Here is a 19,223-nt window from a genome sequence, read left to right as displayed (position 1 = left end):
GCTGTGCCACTGCTGCACTTCGGGCTGCCCTGCGCAAGGAGGAGACTGCGGGCTGGGTGGCTTAGTTAGTGGAGGGGGAGCGTTGGGAGACCCCTTTTATCCGTGAAGGGGGATCGGATCATAGCCTTGGTCCCTGCTGCCGTTTAGAAAAGGAGAAACCGATCTGAGAGGTGCCTTGTGCAAATTAACAGCGAATCCTCTCCCCCCCTCCCGCCAATCAGAACCATATGCCAGGAACCTTAGCCAGAGCTCACCTGCCTTCCACCCTTTCCACCACAACTTTCACAATCAGCACCCGTCCATCAAACTCACCCTCACACACCACCACCAACTTCCTGGGCACCACCATCAGCTTCAGAATTGGAGCCCTAGAGACAACCGATCACCACACCAACCTTTGCAGATCCAGTAACCACTCCAGTCTCCAGCCAACCCCTCAGATACCACAGAATATGCTCCCAGGAGAAAGTCCAAGATACACAACTTAACATGCTGACAACCGCCTTCACCAGACAGGGACACTTCACCAAAGATGTAGATTGCAGCATGAAATAGGCCACCCAAATACTCCAAAAGCACCTGCTTCAATGGGCAGAGACAACCACCTTTGACTGCATCTCCTAGTTGTCACCTACCACACCACAGTGGAACCCATAAGGGGGCATTATTAAACAATTATAACCCATAACTCAATGGAGGCCACATCATGAAAGAAATATTTCCCATGCCCCCTCTTCTGGCCTTCAAACAACCCATAATCACACTAAGCTCATCATCAAAAGCAAGATCCACACAGACCAGGGCTCACCAACTCAGCGCACTGCCAACCCACCAGAGCAGTACTGTAGATGAAGTGCAAACCAATGTGTGATTATTGCTAGTTGAAAGCTTATCTGTGGACAGGGTTTTCAGGACCTGGCGAGAAGCAGGGATAAGCCTTGGGGACCAATTCCAGTATTGTATCCAACTTACAATAGATGCAAAACCTGCAGACATATCTCCTCTGCTACAGTGATCAACCCCACCCCCCCACACAACACACCTTTTAAGATCTATGGGTCCTAGACATGCTGATCACAACATGCGGTGTTCCTCCTCCTGTGCACTAAATGTCCCAATAGCAACTATGTGGGTGAAACCAGACAGTCACTATGCACTCGATTGAACTCACACCGGAAGATGATAAAAGACAAAAACACCCTATCACTTGTGGGCAAACCCTTTCTACAGACTGATCACTCCATATCTGACCTCTCAGTTCTCATCCTCAAAGGATACCTGCACACACACCTTCAAAAGAGGAGCCTGGGAGTAAAAACTCTGCTAGATAGCAAAAATCATGGGCTTAATAAAGACACTGGATTTATGGCTCATTACAACAATCTGTAACCTGCTAAAAAAAAAAACCGCCCTTTTTTTTTTTTAAATTTCCCCTATGACTGCCGGGGTATTAATGAGCCATTTCACTTTGAATGGTCCCTTTAAAAATGTATTAACTTATGCTACCCAATCTGTTCCACCTTGTATTTAGCTGTGATGCTCTGAGTACCTTTGGCAGAGCTGAAGAAGAGCTCTGGGTAAGCTTGAGTCTCTCACCAACAGAAGTTGGTTTAATAAAATAGAGTACCTCATCTATTTTGTCTCTCTAATATCCTGGGACCAACTGTCCTGGATCCACAGGATCAGTGCTCCAGCTCCAGCTTTGGAACACCTTCTAGGAGGAAACCCTTCAGGGCGCCAGACCCTCTGGGTGTCTCGTTCTTCCTCCAGGGTAAGACATACATCTTCACTGCCTCCTTAGACTGGACCTCTGAGCCTTCAGAACACCTGCTTCACATTGTGAGCTCCATTCACATTTGCAGTGACAAACAGCGTTGTCAAAACAGTAAGATTTATTCACGAAATGATAGACAGCATAGGAAGTCCTTAGGGTAGCGTACACAAATGAAGGTTAAAGCATAGTCCATTCTGGTTAGCCCAGAGCCCAGCCAAGCTGCAGTGAACCCCTTGGTTCAAGGTATCCCTCTCTCTCACCTCCTCCTTCGATTCCTTCCAGCAGCCAACTCTCACACCTCTCCAGTCCTTTGATCTGGAGCTAGATGGGGTTCAGCTTCCCCCAGGAGAGGCAGAGAAACCCATATCCCTCTGGGTCATTGGTTGCCAGGTGTCAATGTCCTGATGGTTGGATTTGCTATTGTCTTCTCAGATCCTCCATTCATATGGGAACTAAAGCCCAGACAGCTAGGAGACACCCACACCTGTGTCTGAGCCTTCCCTGAGAGGAAACAATTCCCCTTCCACCACTGGGCAAGAATGCAGAAGTGTATGGGGGCGGGGGGACTGAGGCACACCAGACCCCGGTTGTCAGTCTCAGCATGGAGACCATGTATTTAGTGAGCTCCCAGGCCATCCTCAACTGTTTGGGGCAGCCAGGGCCGGCTCCAGGCACCAGCCGAGCAAGCTCGTGCTTGGGGCGACAGATTCTACGGGGCGGCTTCCGCCCAATCCTAGGGCGGCACGGCCGCTTTTTTGTTGTTTTTTGTGCTGATCTGGCTGCCCTGTAGGGGGTGGCGGCACAGAGGAGGGGAGCGCCCTGCTGGGAGCGGGCTGCATGCTCCATCTGCCCCAGCCGGTTCCAGGTCTGCAGCAAGCCCGGCAGCCCATGTCCTTCCCTCCCCGCCAACCGGAGCGGTGCGGAGCCCTCCCGGCAGGCGGCGCGGTGGTCGGGGCTGCATGGTGAGCGCCCCACTGAAGACCTGGCCGCCCCTTTTCTCTCTCCCCCCCTACTCCCTCCCCCTCTGCCCCACTAGCCGGGGCACGTCTGCAGCGCAGGGCGTCCCCCTGCACCCTGGCTCTAACCACGCCGCTGTTTGTTTGTTTTTTGCTTTGCCGTTCTGGCCGCCCTGATTTTTTTTTTTTTTTTTTTTTTTTTTGCTTGGGGCAGCAAAAAAGCCAGAGCCGACCCTGGGGGCAGATATCAGTAACCCAGCCGGTACACAAAGCCTGCTGTGAAATTGTGGCCTTATTGGAATCAATAGCAAAACTCCCCAATCGGCCAAGATTTCACGCTGGTGTATAGGATGCCTAGGTATAATACTAGCGTCTGGAGACCTTCCCCCTGAAATGACTTCCCTACCCCTCCCTGAGGACACAGCCCTGCCCTTCTAGCAGCAGTTAACTGTCCCAGGCGGCCCAGCTGCCCTGACTTTGATGCATCTCTGCCCGGGTCCACCTGCATGCATCCCATTGCAGGACAGCTGAATTGAAGTGCTCAGGGGCCAACTTCTCATTTTACAGCAGGCAGGCAGAGGGTAAGGACATTTGTGGTCAAAAGGATCATGTGGTTCCTGTTTGCCTATCATAAACAAAATATTCAATCTAATTGAGGTTGAGTGCTTCATTTAGGGCCATGTAGTTAGCCAGGTCTGTAAACAGCTTTGACAACAAAAGCTATGTGTAAATGTTAAGTATTATTATTATACTGTGCTCAGCTGACACACAGAGCTCCCACTAAGCTCCCTGGGACTCGAGCGTGCAGACTGCGGCCAGGATACGATGCTTAACATTTGTGTGCTGAGACAGGTCCACATGGATGTATACATGCAATTAAATGCTCCAGTTTCAAGTAGAACATGCTTTCCTGTCCCCCTTCCAGACGGGCCAGAATGGATCTGTTTTGTTAATTTCACATGATGGTAATGTAAATGGTGTTCCCGGAAATAACAGGCCTATGAAATTCTTTACGTTCCTTGGCTCACTGTACATTTGTACATGTTCAATAAAACAGCATCCGACTGTCATCCCAGATAGCTTGTTTCCCACCGTTCCCTCACGTTGATTACACTTTTTACAATTTTATTTTTAAAGGTACCTGGGTTGTAACTGGCTGTTTGCATGGCTTCTCTATCTCATTAAACTTCCAGCTCCACACCAAGCAATCAGCTAAGCAAACCTCTTCTGAGTGGCAGTGTCTGATGTTTCAGCTGAGGGCATGGACGGGAGTAGAGAAGAGAGAAAAGAAGACACAAAAACCTCCCGATAAAAATTCAAAGCTGCCACTTGCTCAATGCTGGGGGCAACCTTGCCTTGACCTCGGCCATCTCTGCCAGCTCCTCCCATTCAATTGTGGTAAAACTCTAACCTGCAGTGAGGCTTGGGCTGCTCTTGAAACAATGTGGTTTGGAACATCCCAACTCCACTGCAAATCAGAACAAGCAGAACTTATGATGGGGTGGGAGGAGCAGATGCTGCTCGACTAGGGCCCAATCCTACACCCGTGTGAGCCAACAGGAGTTTTGCCAGTGAAAGCAATAGCAGCAGGATTGCGCCCTAAGGTAAGGCAGGGGAGCCCAATTTACTAGCCACAAGGGCTTGAAATACCTGTGCTGTGCACGGATCTAATCAAACAAACCCAGCCCCAGTCGGAATCTTCCTAGAGCAGGGGTCGGCAACCTTTCAGAAGTGCTGTGCCGAGTCTTCATTTATTCACTCTGATTTAAGGTTTCGTGTGGCAGTAATACACATTAATGTTTTAGAAGGTCTCTTTCTATAAGTCTATAATATACAATTAAAGTATTGTTGTATGTAAAGTAAATAAGGTTTTTAAAATGTCTAAGAAGCTTCATTTAAAATTAAATTAAAATGCAGAGCCCCCCGGACCAGTGGCCAGGACCCGGGTAGTGAGAGTGCCACAGAAACTCAGCTCAAGTGCCGCCTTCGGCACACGTGCCATCGGTTGCCTACCCCGTCCTAGAGGATCTGGAGATGGCTTCAGTTGGCCTAAGTGCTGTCAGATGTCATTAGAGCGGAACAAAGACTCCATTTCTAGTCACACATCAAAGCTCATTTCCCTTACACCCTGGACAATGCAGGTTTTCTATTGATTCTGGTAACGTTGGTCTCCAGGCGTATTCACTGAAGGCAAAGCATTCTTCAACATTCAGCCACAGAGCTCTGCATTAACTGAATGTCCAGAGCCTGAAACAAACCCACAAAAACCAGGCACGTCAGGACTACAGCAGCAAATGAGTGCAGCCTGACACACTGTGTACTGAGCCAATGCAGGTGTTCCAGGAAAAGGTGGTAACTCCCCTTGTTTTTAGCACCTTCCATCCAAAGATCTATGTGTTTTTCACTCACTTCAACTTCCCATCCTCCTGGAGAACTCGGGCAAGCACCATCTCCATTTTACTGTGAGGGAAACAATCATACAAGGAGTAAGTGGAAGGATCAGGAATAAAACTCAGAAGTCCTGACCCCTGGAGAATATACCCACGTGCCAAGTTCATTTGGGGCCTGAGCCAAAGGCCACTGAAGTCATTGAAAGTGAAATCAGATCCATACAGCCTTAACTCAGGGCTTGTCTACACTGCTGGCCAGATCAATCCAGCGGGGGGTCGATCGCGGATTGTTCTAGTGTCGACTCCAGTACTTCATCTCACCGGGAAGCACAAGGGGAATCGATGGGAGAGCGTCTCCCGTCGACACACTGCAGTGAAGACACAGTGGTAAGCAGATCTAAGTACGTTAACGTCAGCTATTGTATTCACAAAGCTGAAGTCGCGTAACTTAGATAGATCCCTGCCCATAGTGTAGACCAGCCCTCAGCCTTTCCTGGGTTGTGTTCCTGTAAGGAGCATATCCTGCACACAAGTATCCGGCATAGCCATTATTAGCTGGGGCTACAGTATTTCAGTTGACAATAACCATTAAAACAGGGGTCGGCAATCTTTCAGAAGTGCTGCGCCGAGTCTTCATTTATTCACTCTGATTTCAGGTTTCATGTCAGTCATACATTTGAATGTTTTTAGAAGGTCTCTTTCTACAAAACTATTATATAACTAAACTATTGTTGTATGTAAAGTAAACAAGGTTTTCAAAATGTCTAAGAAGCTTCATTTAAAATCAAATTAAAATGCAGAGCCCCCTGGGCAGTGTGAGTGCCACTGAAAATCAGCTTGCGTGCTGCCTTCGGCACACGTGCCATAGGTTGCCTACTCCTGCATTAGAACGCAAGCTTTTCAGGACAGGGACTGTACACCACCTAGCTCAACCAGGGCAATAGTGTAATCAGACTAATCCCCTGGGTGGTGGGTTAGTAACTTTATTCCCATTTGTCAGATGAGCAGTGACTGCCCATGGCTGCAGTGAGAGGTGATGTCAGAACCAGGATTAGGACCAGGAGCCCCAGGAGCTGCTGGCTCCTAGTCCTGGACTAAGAACCCATAAACTTTGCCTCAGTGTCGTTAACCTCAAACTTTCCCTTCCCCTGCGGTTGTGCAGTGAGCTGGCTGGTTGCCATGTTGTATCCCAGAGGTGTTTATATTTCCATGTTTGTGAAGTGCTTTGGGATCCCTTGGGAGGAAGGGTGTTCTCCAAAGTATTGCCATGACTTGTACACGTTTGCAGAACGCTGAACTGCGCACTGCATCAGGGACTTCTTTCTTAAGGCTCAGGCTCAGCTGGACACGGAAGCAGCTGTGTCCCAGATTTGGCTTCACCTTGACACAAACCTGGAAGCCACGTGGATGTGGAAACAGCTGTGACCCAGATGTGTCCACCTTCTAGAGTCTCTGAAGTGTAGAAGGAGTTACCCACACAAAGGGCTCTCAGCCCCTTGCGCTGGTTGCCAGTTGTCCTTGCAGAATTCTGGACTGAACCATAAGGTAACTGCCATGTGTCACAGAGTCCCTGGGCGATGCTCTGGAACTGCTCCCCACAAAGCCAGTCAGGACTTTGGGGAGTCTCCTCTCCCTTGGAGCAGACTTGTTCAGGGCAAGAAGCTCACATGGCTTCACCTCCTGGGTCTCTCCTTGGAGCATTCAGCATCCTCTGCCCCTTCGTGCGCTTCCCACAGTGAGCCGACCTCAGCGGGGTCCTGGGGAAGCCAGAGGGTCCTGCACCCCCACTTTGCAGTCAGATGTGACTCTCAGCTAGCCAGTAAAACAGAGGTTTAGACACGGTCTAAAACAGAGCTTGTAGATACAGCGAACCAGATCCCTCGGCCAGGTCCATTCTGGGGGGCAGTGAGCCAGACCCTCGCGTCGGCACTTCACTCCTCATCCCCAGCCAGCTCCAGACTGCAAACCCCTCCAGTCTCTCCTCCTCTGCTCAGTTCCTTTCCCGGGCCAGGAGGTCACCTGATCCCTTTGTCTCCAACACCTTCAGCTGGCACCTTTGCAGAGGAAGGGCCCAGGCCATCAGTTGCTAGGAGACAGAGTGCCAGGCATTTATGTTCACTGGCCCCTTCCTCTGCAGCAATCACACACCTTTATTCCACCACCTAGATACTTTAGAACTGCATAGGGGACACTGAGGCACCAACACAGTATTCAGAGAAAACATCACGAACATTCCCAGTTCGTCACATCAAGAGGTCTCCGAGGGGCATTAATAGGTACACTTGATTCTGAAACCATGATAAGGTCTTTAGCCACCTCAGCCCTTGCATCTTTCGACTCATAGTTGGGTCCAACAGCTAGTCAGCCCTTCACCAGAGATTTGACGGACATTGATCTAGCTAAGGAATTTGAATGGATTAATTAACCTTAAAGAAGATTCACAAAGGAAAATGTGCTGGTATCTTTTTTGTGTTCTGCATGATTATAAATCAAAACAAAAGAGTTTTGTTGTTAATAGAGGGGTTTGTTCTTGGATTTTGTTGCTGTTTTGCATTAGAAATCACAGGACTTGACTTCTGTTATTTACTTGAGGACCCATTGGAGGATTGTTAATTAAGGCTAAGATTTTGTCAAGACTATTTTTTAGTAAAAGTCACGGACAGGTCACAGGCAATAAACAAAAATTCACAGAAGCCCATGACCTGTCTGTGACTTTTGTCGCTGCGGCTCCATGGTTTCTGAGCTGTGTGACTGCTGCAGGGTGACCATATTTTTCAAAGATAAAATGGGACATCCCCAGCCGTTCACCCAAGGTGCGCCCCCCCACACGTGAGGCTATCATCCCCCCTCGCTGGAACCTTGCAGGGGGCCTCCTGCTTCTGCTGTTGCCTGTTGTTGGAAACCTGCCAGGGCCCCACTGGCTGCCAGTTCGAGTCTCGCAGCTCTTGCAGCTGAAGCAGAGGTCTCTGGCAGTCATGGATTCCATGACTCTGTGACACATACGTAGTCTTCTTGTTAATTGAAGTTAATGGAGCTGTGAGGGCTGAGTGGTTTTGAAAACCAGGTTGCTTATTTAGGTGCATAAATATTAATTTAGATGCCTAACTTTAGACACCAACGTTAGAAAATGCTGACCTTTGATGCCTCCATGCCTCAGTGTCCCACTCTGTAAAAAATAAAAAAATAATATTTCACGAGGATATTGTGAGATTTATTAATAGATATTGTTAAATTGCTACGGGGTGTTTGGGCAAAACAGCAAAATGTGAATAGGTCAGGGCTGTAATGACATGTCAAATCATTGAGGGGGAATCGAGTTTTAGGTCAACAACTTGAATTCAGGGTTGGACTATGAAGCAAAAAGAACTAGTAATGCTGACAAGCCATTAAAAAGCCAAGTCTAAAGTGTATCTGTGTGTTGACTGGAAACCCACATCTGTTTGCTAACAGACATGCTGGAAACTGATAAGCTTGGAGGGAAGCACTGGGCTGGAGGGATAAATTCTGGTGGAGGGGGAAGGAGCCAAAGTGGTGTGCTTCTGCAGCCTGTTTGTGCATTCTTCCCCATTGCCTGAAGGTCTCACAGGACCATCCCTAACCTGCTTATGAACTCATAATAGGCCCCTTTCCATGCTTAGTTACACAATTTGTTCATTTATCTCTATTACTATTATTATTACTTGTATTCTAGTAGGCCCAGGAACCGCGGCCATGTCCCACTGTGGGAGGTACAAACACACACAGGCTCCTGAGGCCAGGGAAGAGATTAGTCTTTGAAAGGGCGTGAATGTCCCTGGCACCGACCTGACAGCAGACGACACTGAACTTTTTAAGTAGAAAAGTGACTGGACACGAGGTCTCTGATCTGTTCCCCCAGTGTATCATGCCCTGTGCACTTGGAAGAGATCTCAAACACCGAAGTATAGCACCAGCTTCTCTAGGATCCACAGAGGCCTGCCTGTCCACAGGATGTGTGGAGCAGGGGGAGGGGCAGAGCCTGGGTGGGGGGGGCTCTTGGCTGGAATGTCTGATCACTTCACAGTGTTTAATGCCCTCCCCCATTTAATTATCCCCATTGCACAGCTGGGGAACCAAGGCAAGGAGAGAACATAAGAACGGCCATACCGGGTCAGACCAAAGGCCCATCCAGCCCAGTATCTGTCTACCGACAGTGAACAATGCCAGGTGCCCCACAGGGAGTGAAGCTAACAGGCAATGATCAACTGGTCTCTCTCCTGCCATCCATCTCCACCCTCTGATAAACAGAGGCCAGGGACACTATTCCTTACCCAGCCTGGCTAATAGCCATTTATGGCCTTAACCTCCATGAATTTATCCAGTTCTCTTTTAAACGCTGTTATAGTCCCAGCCTTCACAACCGCCTCAGGCAAGGAGTTCCACAGGTTGGCTTTGCTCTGCATGAAGAACTTCCTTTTATTTGTTTTAAACCTGCTGCCTATTAATTTCACGTGGTGACCCCTAGTTCTGGTATTATGGGAATAAGTAAATAACTTTTCCGTAGCCACTTTCTCCACACCACTCAGGATTTTATATACTAAGTGACATGCCCAAGGTCCTGGTGAAATCTGTGCCAGAGCAAAGCCCTGACTCCAGCGCTCCCCTGGCCCCAGCCTGGCCCTGAGCCCTGCACCATCCTTCCTCTCCAAGCGACTGCAATGCCCGCGGGACACCGCCCGCGGGACACCGCACACGCCTGTGCCCGCGCCACCCCCAGGGCTCTCCCGCCGCAGGGACCCGGCAGCAGGCGGCCAGGGGCTGCGGGCGGGGCCTGCCCCAGAAAACTGGCGCCAATTCTGCGCGCGGGGCCGTGTGCGCAGCTGCCGCAGCCAGGGGGCGGGGCTCCCGCGGAAGTTGGATACATTGGGAACGCGGGAGAGCCGGGCTCGCGGAGCACGTGCGGGGCGCCCCGGATCGGGCCCGCTGGCATGGCTCAGCTCCGGGTGACCGATTTCTTCTCCCGCAGTAAAAAGCCCGCCCGGGACGGAGCGCTGGGCGCGAAGCGGAGGAAGGCCCGGCCCGCGGGAGCAGTGGCCGGGGAGGAGCGCCGGGCCGCCCGCTCCCAAAGCCGGCCTACCGCAGCCCCGCTAGCGATCCCGGGAGGGAGCGGCCATGAGCCCCGGGCGAGCCGCCGAGAAGCCAGCCCGGGAGCCAAGCTGGTGGGATTGGAAAATAAGCACGGGGCGGCGGTGAGCGCTGCACCCGCGCTGCCTCCCCTGAGCCCCCACCAGCAGCAGCTGCTGGCCTCGCCCCGCACCCCGCGGCGCCCCGAGGCTGGCTCCCCACAGCCCCCGGCACGGACCCTGACCGGCAGAAAGCGGGGTAGGCAGGAGCTGGACGCGGAGCGGAACGCCGGCCCCCCAGCCGGGCTGCAGCCCCAGGGGAACAGCAGGAGAGCGGCCCGGAAGAAGCTGGTACTGCCCGCAGATGGAGACCCGCAGGCTACAGAGCAGGAGGCGGCAGTCACGGTAGGTACCTCCCTGAAGGCCCTTGGCCAGCCCAGACCCGCGTGAGACCCCTGGACGGGGGCAGATTTGGCTCCGGAGGTCTGGGTTCCCTTCATAATGAGGCCTGCGAACGGGGGGGCCCTTGGGACCTTCCATACCGCGTATTGCTTGCTTGCCTGCTGCTGAGCTGCCTGTGAATGGGGCCCGAGATGCCCCCGTGGCCTGCGCTGAAGATCCAGTGACAAAAATATCAGCAGGGGAATAGTTAACAGCGTCTTTTAACGTTGTTGTGCTTCCTACTTCACACCCCATTGAAGCAAACAGGGCCCATGCCTGCGGGCAACAAACCCGAGCAATGAGTTTGGGGTCCTGTTTACCACGAGGGGAGGAATCTTCCCTTGTTGCTCATACTGGTGTTAAGAACGCTGGGAGTTCTAGTGTAGACAGGCTGCCGGTATTCTGTGCAATCTGGAGAGATCTGCTTTGATAAAGGGCAGTGACTCAGTATTAACAGCCTGCAGCAGCTGGTGGCCCATCTCTGCTAGGGTTTCGGATGTTGCAAAACTTGGTGGAGCAGAACCAGTGTAGAAAACATTTTGAAAATGCACCTAATGTAGACGGGGCCAGGGATGGAATCCCTAATCCCAGTCTGTAATAGCTGGTGCAGGGCTGATAACAACCTGCGTGCTTGGGGGGGGTGGAAGCCGAAGAACTAATGCTGTCTGTTAGTTGCACCACGCTGCTTGGACCTGGATTCACTGTGTATTAGAAAATCTGATTTTGACTGTAGCTCTAGTAACTTGCTGACTCGTAGCTATAGGAAGGTTTGTCTCCCACTAAAGCTGGGACACTCCGTGGTGAGTAACAATGTTCTAACCGAACCAATTCCCGTTGCAGGTTTCCAGCCCCTGCTTCAGTGCTGCCCTCAGACCCCCAACCCCGTCCTCCCTTAACAAGAACGTGAAGAACCTGGTGAATGTGACCGTCTCACCAGGTCCAGAGAGTGGGCTGCAGTCTGGCCTGGCTACACTAGAGGGAAACATAAGCCTTAAGCAGGTATGGAAAGAGCATGTGTTCTCTCCCTGAGACTGGGAACGGGCTCCACTGAGTGAGCTCTGCTAGTAACTCTGGGCTCTTCTGCTCGCTCACCCTCAGAAGTGGCTTGATGGTGCATACAAACCCCCTCGCTCTTAGGCTACGTCTACACTACAGGATACATTCAAATTGGCTTAAACCAATTTTATAAAACAGATATTATAAAGTCAATTGTGCGCGTCCACACTAGGCACTTTAATTCGGTGGTGTGCGTCCATGGTCTGAGGCTAGCGTCGATTTCTGGAGCAGTGCACTGTGGGTAGCTACTGTAAAATAATGAGGCCAATAACGTCGATTTGCGTCCACACTAACCCTAATCCGATATAGTAATATCGATTTTAGCGTTACTCCTCTCATTTTGTAGGAGTACAGAAATCGATTTAAAGAGCCCTTTAAATCGATATAAAGAGCAGTGTAGTGTGGACGGGTGCAGCGTTAAATCGGTTTAACACTGTTAAAATCGGTTTAACAGCGTAATGTAGACCAGGCCTTAGCCCTGCAGCAGCATCTAACTGCATGTGAACGCCAAGGGGGAATGGAACACAAGCTGGGTTGGGGCAGAATTCCCACAGAATCCGTTATGAAATCTCTTATCACTAACCCACTTCTGTTGTCCTTGAGATACCAGCACGTGCCTGGTATGTTCAGCAAGTGTGCTGGACCTAGATCGGCCCCCTGCATGCTAAATAAATGATTCTATAGGAGTATAAGTGACACTGGGAGCTATGCTGACCTTCCAGAAGAACAACTGAGCGTTACTTGTAAACAGTCTTCCATCCTAAAAGTCCTAAGTGTCTGTTACCTTCCCACTCCCCATTCCAGGTTTCATCCAAGGAGCTGAAACACCGCCTGCAGAGACTCCAGGAGCTGACTTGGAAAGCCAAACTGCCAGCTTGCCCCTCTGAGACCTGCAGTGACTTGAAAAGCCGCCTGAAACAAGTGCAGGAGCTACAATCCAAAATCCGCAACAGGAAGGCAGAGGAGGGGGAGGGAGCTGGGCTGCAACCATGCAAAGAGACCTGTGAGCCAGCCGCAGAAGCCAGGTGAGAAGCCACCTGTGGGGGATAGCTGGGATCAGAACTTCACCTGTAGTGTGTGTTTTAACCTGGCGCTGAAACAAAGTCTGGGATAGTAGACCTGGGGTTCCGGTTAATTGCTGTAGTCAGCACTGGTAAAACTAATGCTGCTCTGGGTTTCCTGAAGGGCTAATTACCACCCACAAGGCAGAGGTAGAATGTAGCCCAAGGCACTTGGGTAGCAAAATGCTGCGGCTCTCCAGTGGTCTCTCAAACATCCATGTTTCTGAGGTTTAATATCCAGTAGCTGGGGTTCAGCATAGATGGGATCTTTATACTTCAAGACCAAACATCTCCTGCTTGCCCAGTTCACCCAAGTATGTGCAGCAGCACTAAATGGCTGAAAATGAGTGGCTACTTCTGAGAACGTCTGCTCCTGGGCACTAACATGGCATTGCGAGAGAGATCCCTGAGAGGTGACCTGCTGCCGCCTATGCTCTGGACAGCAGAAGCGGGTGGGTTTCTTTGTTGAAGCAGAGCGCGCCAATCGGTGGGGGTAGCCTTCAGCAGGGTCACTTGAGGAAAGCACTACACAGATGCTGTAGTGAACTTGGGATGAAACTCGTCTGTATCTTATCGCTATTCTGATGGCTAAGGAAAGAGACTCTGCTTCTGGAAATATGTAGCACAGCCTCAGAATTTGAGCTGGACCTTTTCAGCTCATCTAATTCATCCCCATCCTGCCAGCACAGGATTGTTCCTTGGGGAACATAGAGGGAAAAGATTGCAGAGGTTGGGGATTGTATGACTATCAAATTGCCATGTCAGCGCCGACTCCAAGATTTCTGCCACACCTGAAACTGGCCAGCTTTCCTACTGGCCTCCTTTCTGAGTAGCAAACCAATTTCCAGTCTGTTCACACACTTACTCACAGACACCTGCTGTTAATCTCATGTTGAAGCTCCTTGTTGTGAGTCTAATTCCTGGTCACTTTTCCCTTCTGTCAGTGAGAGGGCACCTGCCTATCAGCGATTCCACACCCTTGCTCAGGATATTCCCCCAGGTCTCTCACTGCCCTATAAATACAAGGTACTGGCAGAGATGTTCCGCAGCATGGACACCATTGTGGGGATGCTCTTCAATCGCTCGGAGACTGTAACCTTTGCCAAGGTCAAACAGGGTGTCCAAGATATAATGCACAAGTAAGTTCCTCCTCCTCCTCCTCCTGTCAGTGGGTAGCTCTTTATATGAGCAATTGCCATAGAGCTGTAGGACTCAGAATTCTGCATTCACTGTAATTGTGCCAGCAGCATAACAGCTGTGAACTTTTCCATTCTTGTGCCTAGTACAAAGCAGGTGCACAATGAGCAGCATCTAAGAAGGTCAGGATTCAAGTGCACGGGAAGAGCTTGTGCTTTCTTATGCAGACTTCCCAAGCCTTCAAAGAGGGACCTATGGAAGCATACATATATGGCAGGGTTGTGGGGCAGGGGGTTTGCACCTGTTCTGGCTACCTGTGATACATGCTGGTTGTAACCTTTCCCTCTACATGAGGAAAGACTCAGCATAGCTGAGGATTGTGGGCATTGCTGGATGTATCCATGTGGGTGGGAGAGGGGGAGGAGTCTGTGATGCTGGCACAAGGGAGACTTGGCTAGAGGAAGTGGAGTGACTCCCACTCCTTACTGCTCTATCTGCAGCACCTCTTACAAATCGATTTTCCCATCACAGGGGAAACCCCTGACTCTCCGTGTTCGAGAGCAGACCTGCGGCACAGACATTAAGTGACTTGCCCAAGGCCACAGGAAGCCAGTGTCAGGACTGGGATTAGACTTGGAGAGCCCTTGGCCCCGGGACCAGTACTCAGACCACTTCCCAGGACAGGATTTGCTCTTTAACTCGCAGCTTCTCTGTCCCTTGCGGCTGACTCCCATATGTATTGCAGGCAGGGACTCTGATTCCTGGGGCCCTCCCATTGCTCTGGTTTCCATCAGGGCTGCTGAGTTTAAGCACTTGTTGCTGATGCTCGTTTGTGTCAGTGCTGCTGACTAATTTCTGACTCTTCCTGCAATGCCACAGGCAGTTTGAACAGAGGAATGTGGGTCAGATCAAAGCTGTGTACCCCACTTCATACAAATTCCGCCAGGAGAAGAACGTCCCAACCTTCAGCAGTTTCTTGAAGAAATCCAGCTACCAGCTCACCATAGAGCCAGTGCTGGGGGAAGGTATGTGCTGCAGGATACTGTCTGCTCAGAGCCCTTGTGGAGGAGACCTTGCTGGCAGGCTGGGCTCTAAGCTCTCTCTCTGATATGATCCCTAGTGGGACTTGTTGGGAAGGGATGTCTGGATCTCTGGAAACCTTCCCCAGACAAGGTCACTGTGTCTGACGGAACTGAGACAATCTGGCTACTTCCCTGAATGTGGGAAGAGTGGGGAGCAGCTCTGACCTGTTCCAGCAGTGGGTCAGGCATATAAAACTACTGGCCTGGTAGTGGATCTCTACCTGTCTTTTCCAGGGGTTCCTTTGAAACTTGGCTCAGAACATAAACCTGTCAATGGCACTCCCGGTTCTGGCTACGCTGGTGCTCTGCATTCATCCAGGTGTTGTGTTTATTTCGCTGGGATGCAGTGGCATAGCAGGCGGGGGTGGAGGGCCGGCTCTGAAGCAGATGATGACATTCGGCATGACTAGCAGAGAGGGGCTCTCGTGCCCTGGAGGCTATTGCTTCATGCTCCCGTACTTACAGCTGCAGCAGTGTGATGGCATGTGTCAGATCTGGGGTGCTGCAGCCAGCTCTTCCTGCCAGTCCTCCCCCTGTAGCTTTCCCAGCTGCAGGACCTGGAGATAATGAAGGAACGTCTTTTGTCTTTAGAGGAGAAAGTAGATGGCCATCCGCACCTGTCCGCATCGCGCTTGCTGGAACGCAGGAGGGTGTTCAGCAGGAACTTGGTGAACATTGTCAAACAGCATCACAAGGTGAATGGCTTGAGTTTTTTGGTATCGTGGGGAGACTGGTATAGACCATGGGCCATGCAGACTGAGTGAATCTGCCATCTGTGCATGCAGCCATCTGTAACCTTATTATTGTTCGGGGATGCTGCGTTCTCCTGTACTTCGTGAAGCTAAGCAATCGTCTCCTTAAAAATATCTCCAATTCAGAAGTTCCCCATCATGCAATGATGAGACCTGCTCTGTTGTAGGTGAAAGCCAGCAAGTGACCCTAAGGGATCTGGGATTCCCCAAGACACTTTTGATATCTAGAGGCAGAGATGAGAATCCACTTAACTGAGGGGCCTGGGATCCAAAATAAAAGTACATGATTGGACCACCAAACCGTTCAGTCTGTGGAATCATAGCCAGGGAGGAGAGAGAATCTGAAACACTGAGACAAGGATCAGGATTCTCCTAAGGAGACAGACTTGTCCTGGAATCTCCTGGCTCTGGTTTCTCATAGACACATGACACTAAACTGTGCTAAAAGCACAACACTGCAGTGAGGTTAATGGGTAGCTCAAGGGTAACAAGACCAACCTCTTACTGGGTATCTGACTTGCAGCGTCTGACACACACACACCTCTTTTTCATTCCAGACATTCATGGCTTCCCTCAGCCCCCCAATGGTCATACCAGATGACAAGCTGACCAGATGGCACCCTCGCTTCAATGTAGATGAGGTGCCAGACATAATACCCGCTGAGTTGCCCCAGCCCCCTCAGGTGGACAAGCTGACCACGGCGCAGGAGGTGTTGACCAAGGCCCGGAGCATGATGACCCCAAAGGTAAGGGACAGAGCTGCTTAGGCTGGAGTACACGGCACCAATACTGGCTGGTCATGATGAACATGTTATGCCCTCACATCTATGTGATCATTGGTACTCCTGTGACCCAGTCACAGTAATACTCAAGCACCCACTCCTCCCTGGGGAGGAGACTCCATGTTACACTCTTCCCTGCTATTGATCAAAGACTCTGCAGTTGGGAACCATACCCCTAGCTTCAAGCGTAGGCTCCCTGGGTACACCTTTCAGCTCCCCCATGTGACCTCTGACTCTCCTTCGTGTGAACAGATGGAAAAGGCTCTTGCCAACCTGGCTCTAAGAACAGCTGAAACCAGCCCAGGAAATCATGAGGACCCCAAAGCAACACCCACGGCCAACACCTCCAGTGCCCTGAAAGGGGTGTCCCAGGCCCTGCTAGAGAGGGTGAGTAACCTGGTTGTGACTGCAGAGGTAGTGGCCCGACAAGGGGGGTCTGGAGGGTGTCTGACCCAACCCCCCACTAACCTCTGTTTCCTTAGATCAGAGCAAAGGAGGCTCAGAAACTGCAGGCTCTGATGACCCGAAACCCACAACAGGAGGAGCGGCTCGTCATGATCTCACGCCTGCCAGAGATGGCACGCTTCCTACGTAATGTGTTCGTGGCTGAGAAGAAGCAGGCGCTGACTGTGGAGGTGGCATGTACGCGGATGCTTGAGAGCTACCGTACCACAATGACATCTGGTAATAGAGGGGGATTGGAGAGGGGTTTTTGCCTCTGGCACATGAGATTCTTATATATCTAAAGAGCCTACAGTGAGTTCTGAGTCACAAAATCCAGCATCTCCTGCCACCCCAAGAGTAGAGGTATAGCTGAATGCGAGGAAGCATGGAATGGGTACCATTGGCCCCACTTACCTCTAGAGGTTGCTATGGCTACCATATTAAACTACATTTTTGGTAGCTGAAAAGCTGTTATGGAGTTAGCTGTAGTTGGAGGATCCCAATGGACAGAGTCTTTACTTTCTAGCCTCACTTCTAACTCCTGCTCAGCTTGCTAGTCTTGCTGGCCTCCTGGAATGGTGCTTATCCCATCACTGGAGCAATAGTAAACACTTGTTTTCCTTCAGCGGTCTCCCTAAGACCTATCTTGGTGGAAGTTAAGGGTCTAGTCTTTATCAGGCAGCTCTGTGCTCCCTCAAAATGCATAGCTGCCGCACCCACCCTAGAGACTAGTTTGCCTGTCAATGTAGAAACTGACACTACTTCATCTGCTTGGTAACGTGAGTTCTGTAGCCTCTCCCCGAGACATGAGAAACTCAGGGGTAGTCTAAACTCCTTTTAAAAAAAACAAAAAAAAAACTGCTGTAATCTGATGGAGAGAGGAGGGGGAATATTTTTATAGGGCTCCACTGTGAACCAGCAGTGCCAAGCACAGCTGTGTAACTGATGGCTAAGCTCAAAGCCTGGAAGCAATGGCTGGGAGGAATTTCACCTTCATGGTTCTGTGATTTGGGTAGGGAGCAGAAGCCAGAACTGCTGCCGAATGTGTAATACACTGGCTGATAGCTGATTGAAACAGACTTGCTGATCACTTCCGGTTCTCTCCAGGTGAAATGGAGAAACACCTACACCTCTTCTCGGAGTTGCTGCCTGACTGGGTCATCCTCCATCCAATCAGGAAAGACACCTACATCAAGCTGGACAAGAGCATGGACCTCAATATCATTGTGGAGAGACTGACAAAGATGATTAAGGAGGAGGAGAAGCTCTGATTCCTGCGGGGGAGGATGGCTGGGGGTTAGACCTTGATCTTAATTAGATGTGCCTCTGAATGTAGCACAGGTGGGGCCCTCTTAAGTTCTTGCAGAGAACTCCCTTTTGGGCTGCTTGTGACCTCAGTGGTTTCTACATATGCACAGGAAACCAAGAAGGTAGACAAGCCTCTTTGATCCTAAATTGTTTGTTTGGCACAGTTCTGGGCAACTCCCCTGGCCCTCAAACATGAGGGCTAATATATTATGTTCACTACTGCATGCCTTCCGCCAGTAGGAGGTTGCATTTGGCTTTCCCACCTAAATTGCTCCCTTTTTTAAAGCCCTCACTGCTTAGTTACTATGGGCAACTTAGTACAACAAATAAACTGCTCAGGCCACAGTGGGAGCAGGGGTGTTTGAGCATCTCTGGCTGGCATGGCCTTAGTTACATAAGCCAGACCCCCCTCTCTGAACAATGATGTAACGTTTAATTCCCTTGAACAAGTTTCCAATATGACAACTTGCCTCCATTTCTTCCATTAGCTGAAGGTGCTGTGGGGGTGGATAGAATCGTATGCCATTTCTAGTAAGTGAGAAAAATGAAGTTTCCTTTGGAAAAGAAATCCCAGGGGCTCTTTTTTAAATGTTCTGTTTTTTAGAGAGAGAGAATATGCATCTGACTACTCCAGCTCTCTGATGTGTTCAACTCATGTACATATTATTGTTGAAATGTGTTGCTATTAAACTTCTAAATGATTGGCAGTAGCAGTCCTCCCTGCTTTAAAGAAAGCTCTTGCCTTAAACAGTGGGCTGCTTGAGGCTCCCTAACTCCAGCTGTAGTTGCTGAGGTTTCTCTGCAGCTGAACTTTGTGAATTACCAGCAGGGGGAAGGCTTGGGTTGTCAGCCAATTCATGCAAAGAGACTTCTTGGAAAAAATGAGCAGGGGTTTGCAAAGAAATGACTGCAGCTTTTGTACATACAGGCTTGGCTGAGAGTACAGTTTGGGTGGGGTG

The 19,223-nt window shown here is 50.4% G+C and overlaps 1 protein-coding gene across 1 annotated transcript; it reads left to right on the top strand.

Annotated features, from left to right (window-relative positions):
- Positions 1 to 10,010: 10,010 nt before the first annotated feature.
- On the top strand, positions 10,011 to 18,971 carry CDT1 (chromatin licensing and DNA replication factor 1). The gene is made up of 10 exons (XM_050922602.1): positions 10,011 to 10,606; positions 11,483 to 11,641; positions 12,503 to 12,723; positions 13,704 to 13,898; positions 14,776 to 14,921; positions 15,570 to 15,673; positions 16,288 to 16,476; positions 16,765 to 16,899; positions 16,995 to 17,196; positions 18,064 to 18,971. Exons 1-10 carry the CDS (start codon positions 10,067 to 10,069, stop codon positions 18,225 to 18,227), a joined length of 2,055 nt encoding a protein of 684 aa, XP_050778559.1. The 5' UTR covers positions 10,011 to 10,066; the 3' UTR covers positions 18,228 to 18,971.
- Positions 18,972 to 19,223: the final 252 nt, after the last annotated feature.

Source organism: Gopherus flavomarginatus, chromosome 14, assembly GCF_025201925.1.
Source record: "Gopherus flavomarginatus isolate rGopFla2 chromosome 14, rGopFla2.mat.asm, whole genome shotgun sequence".
Classification (NCBI taxonomy): Eukaryota; Metazoa; Chordata; order Testudines; family Testudinidae; genus Gopherus; species Gopherus flavomarginatus.
Note: the sequence above shows the minus strand (reverse complement) of the source record. Positions and strands in the feature narration are given on the sequence as shown.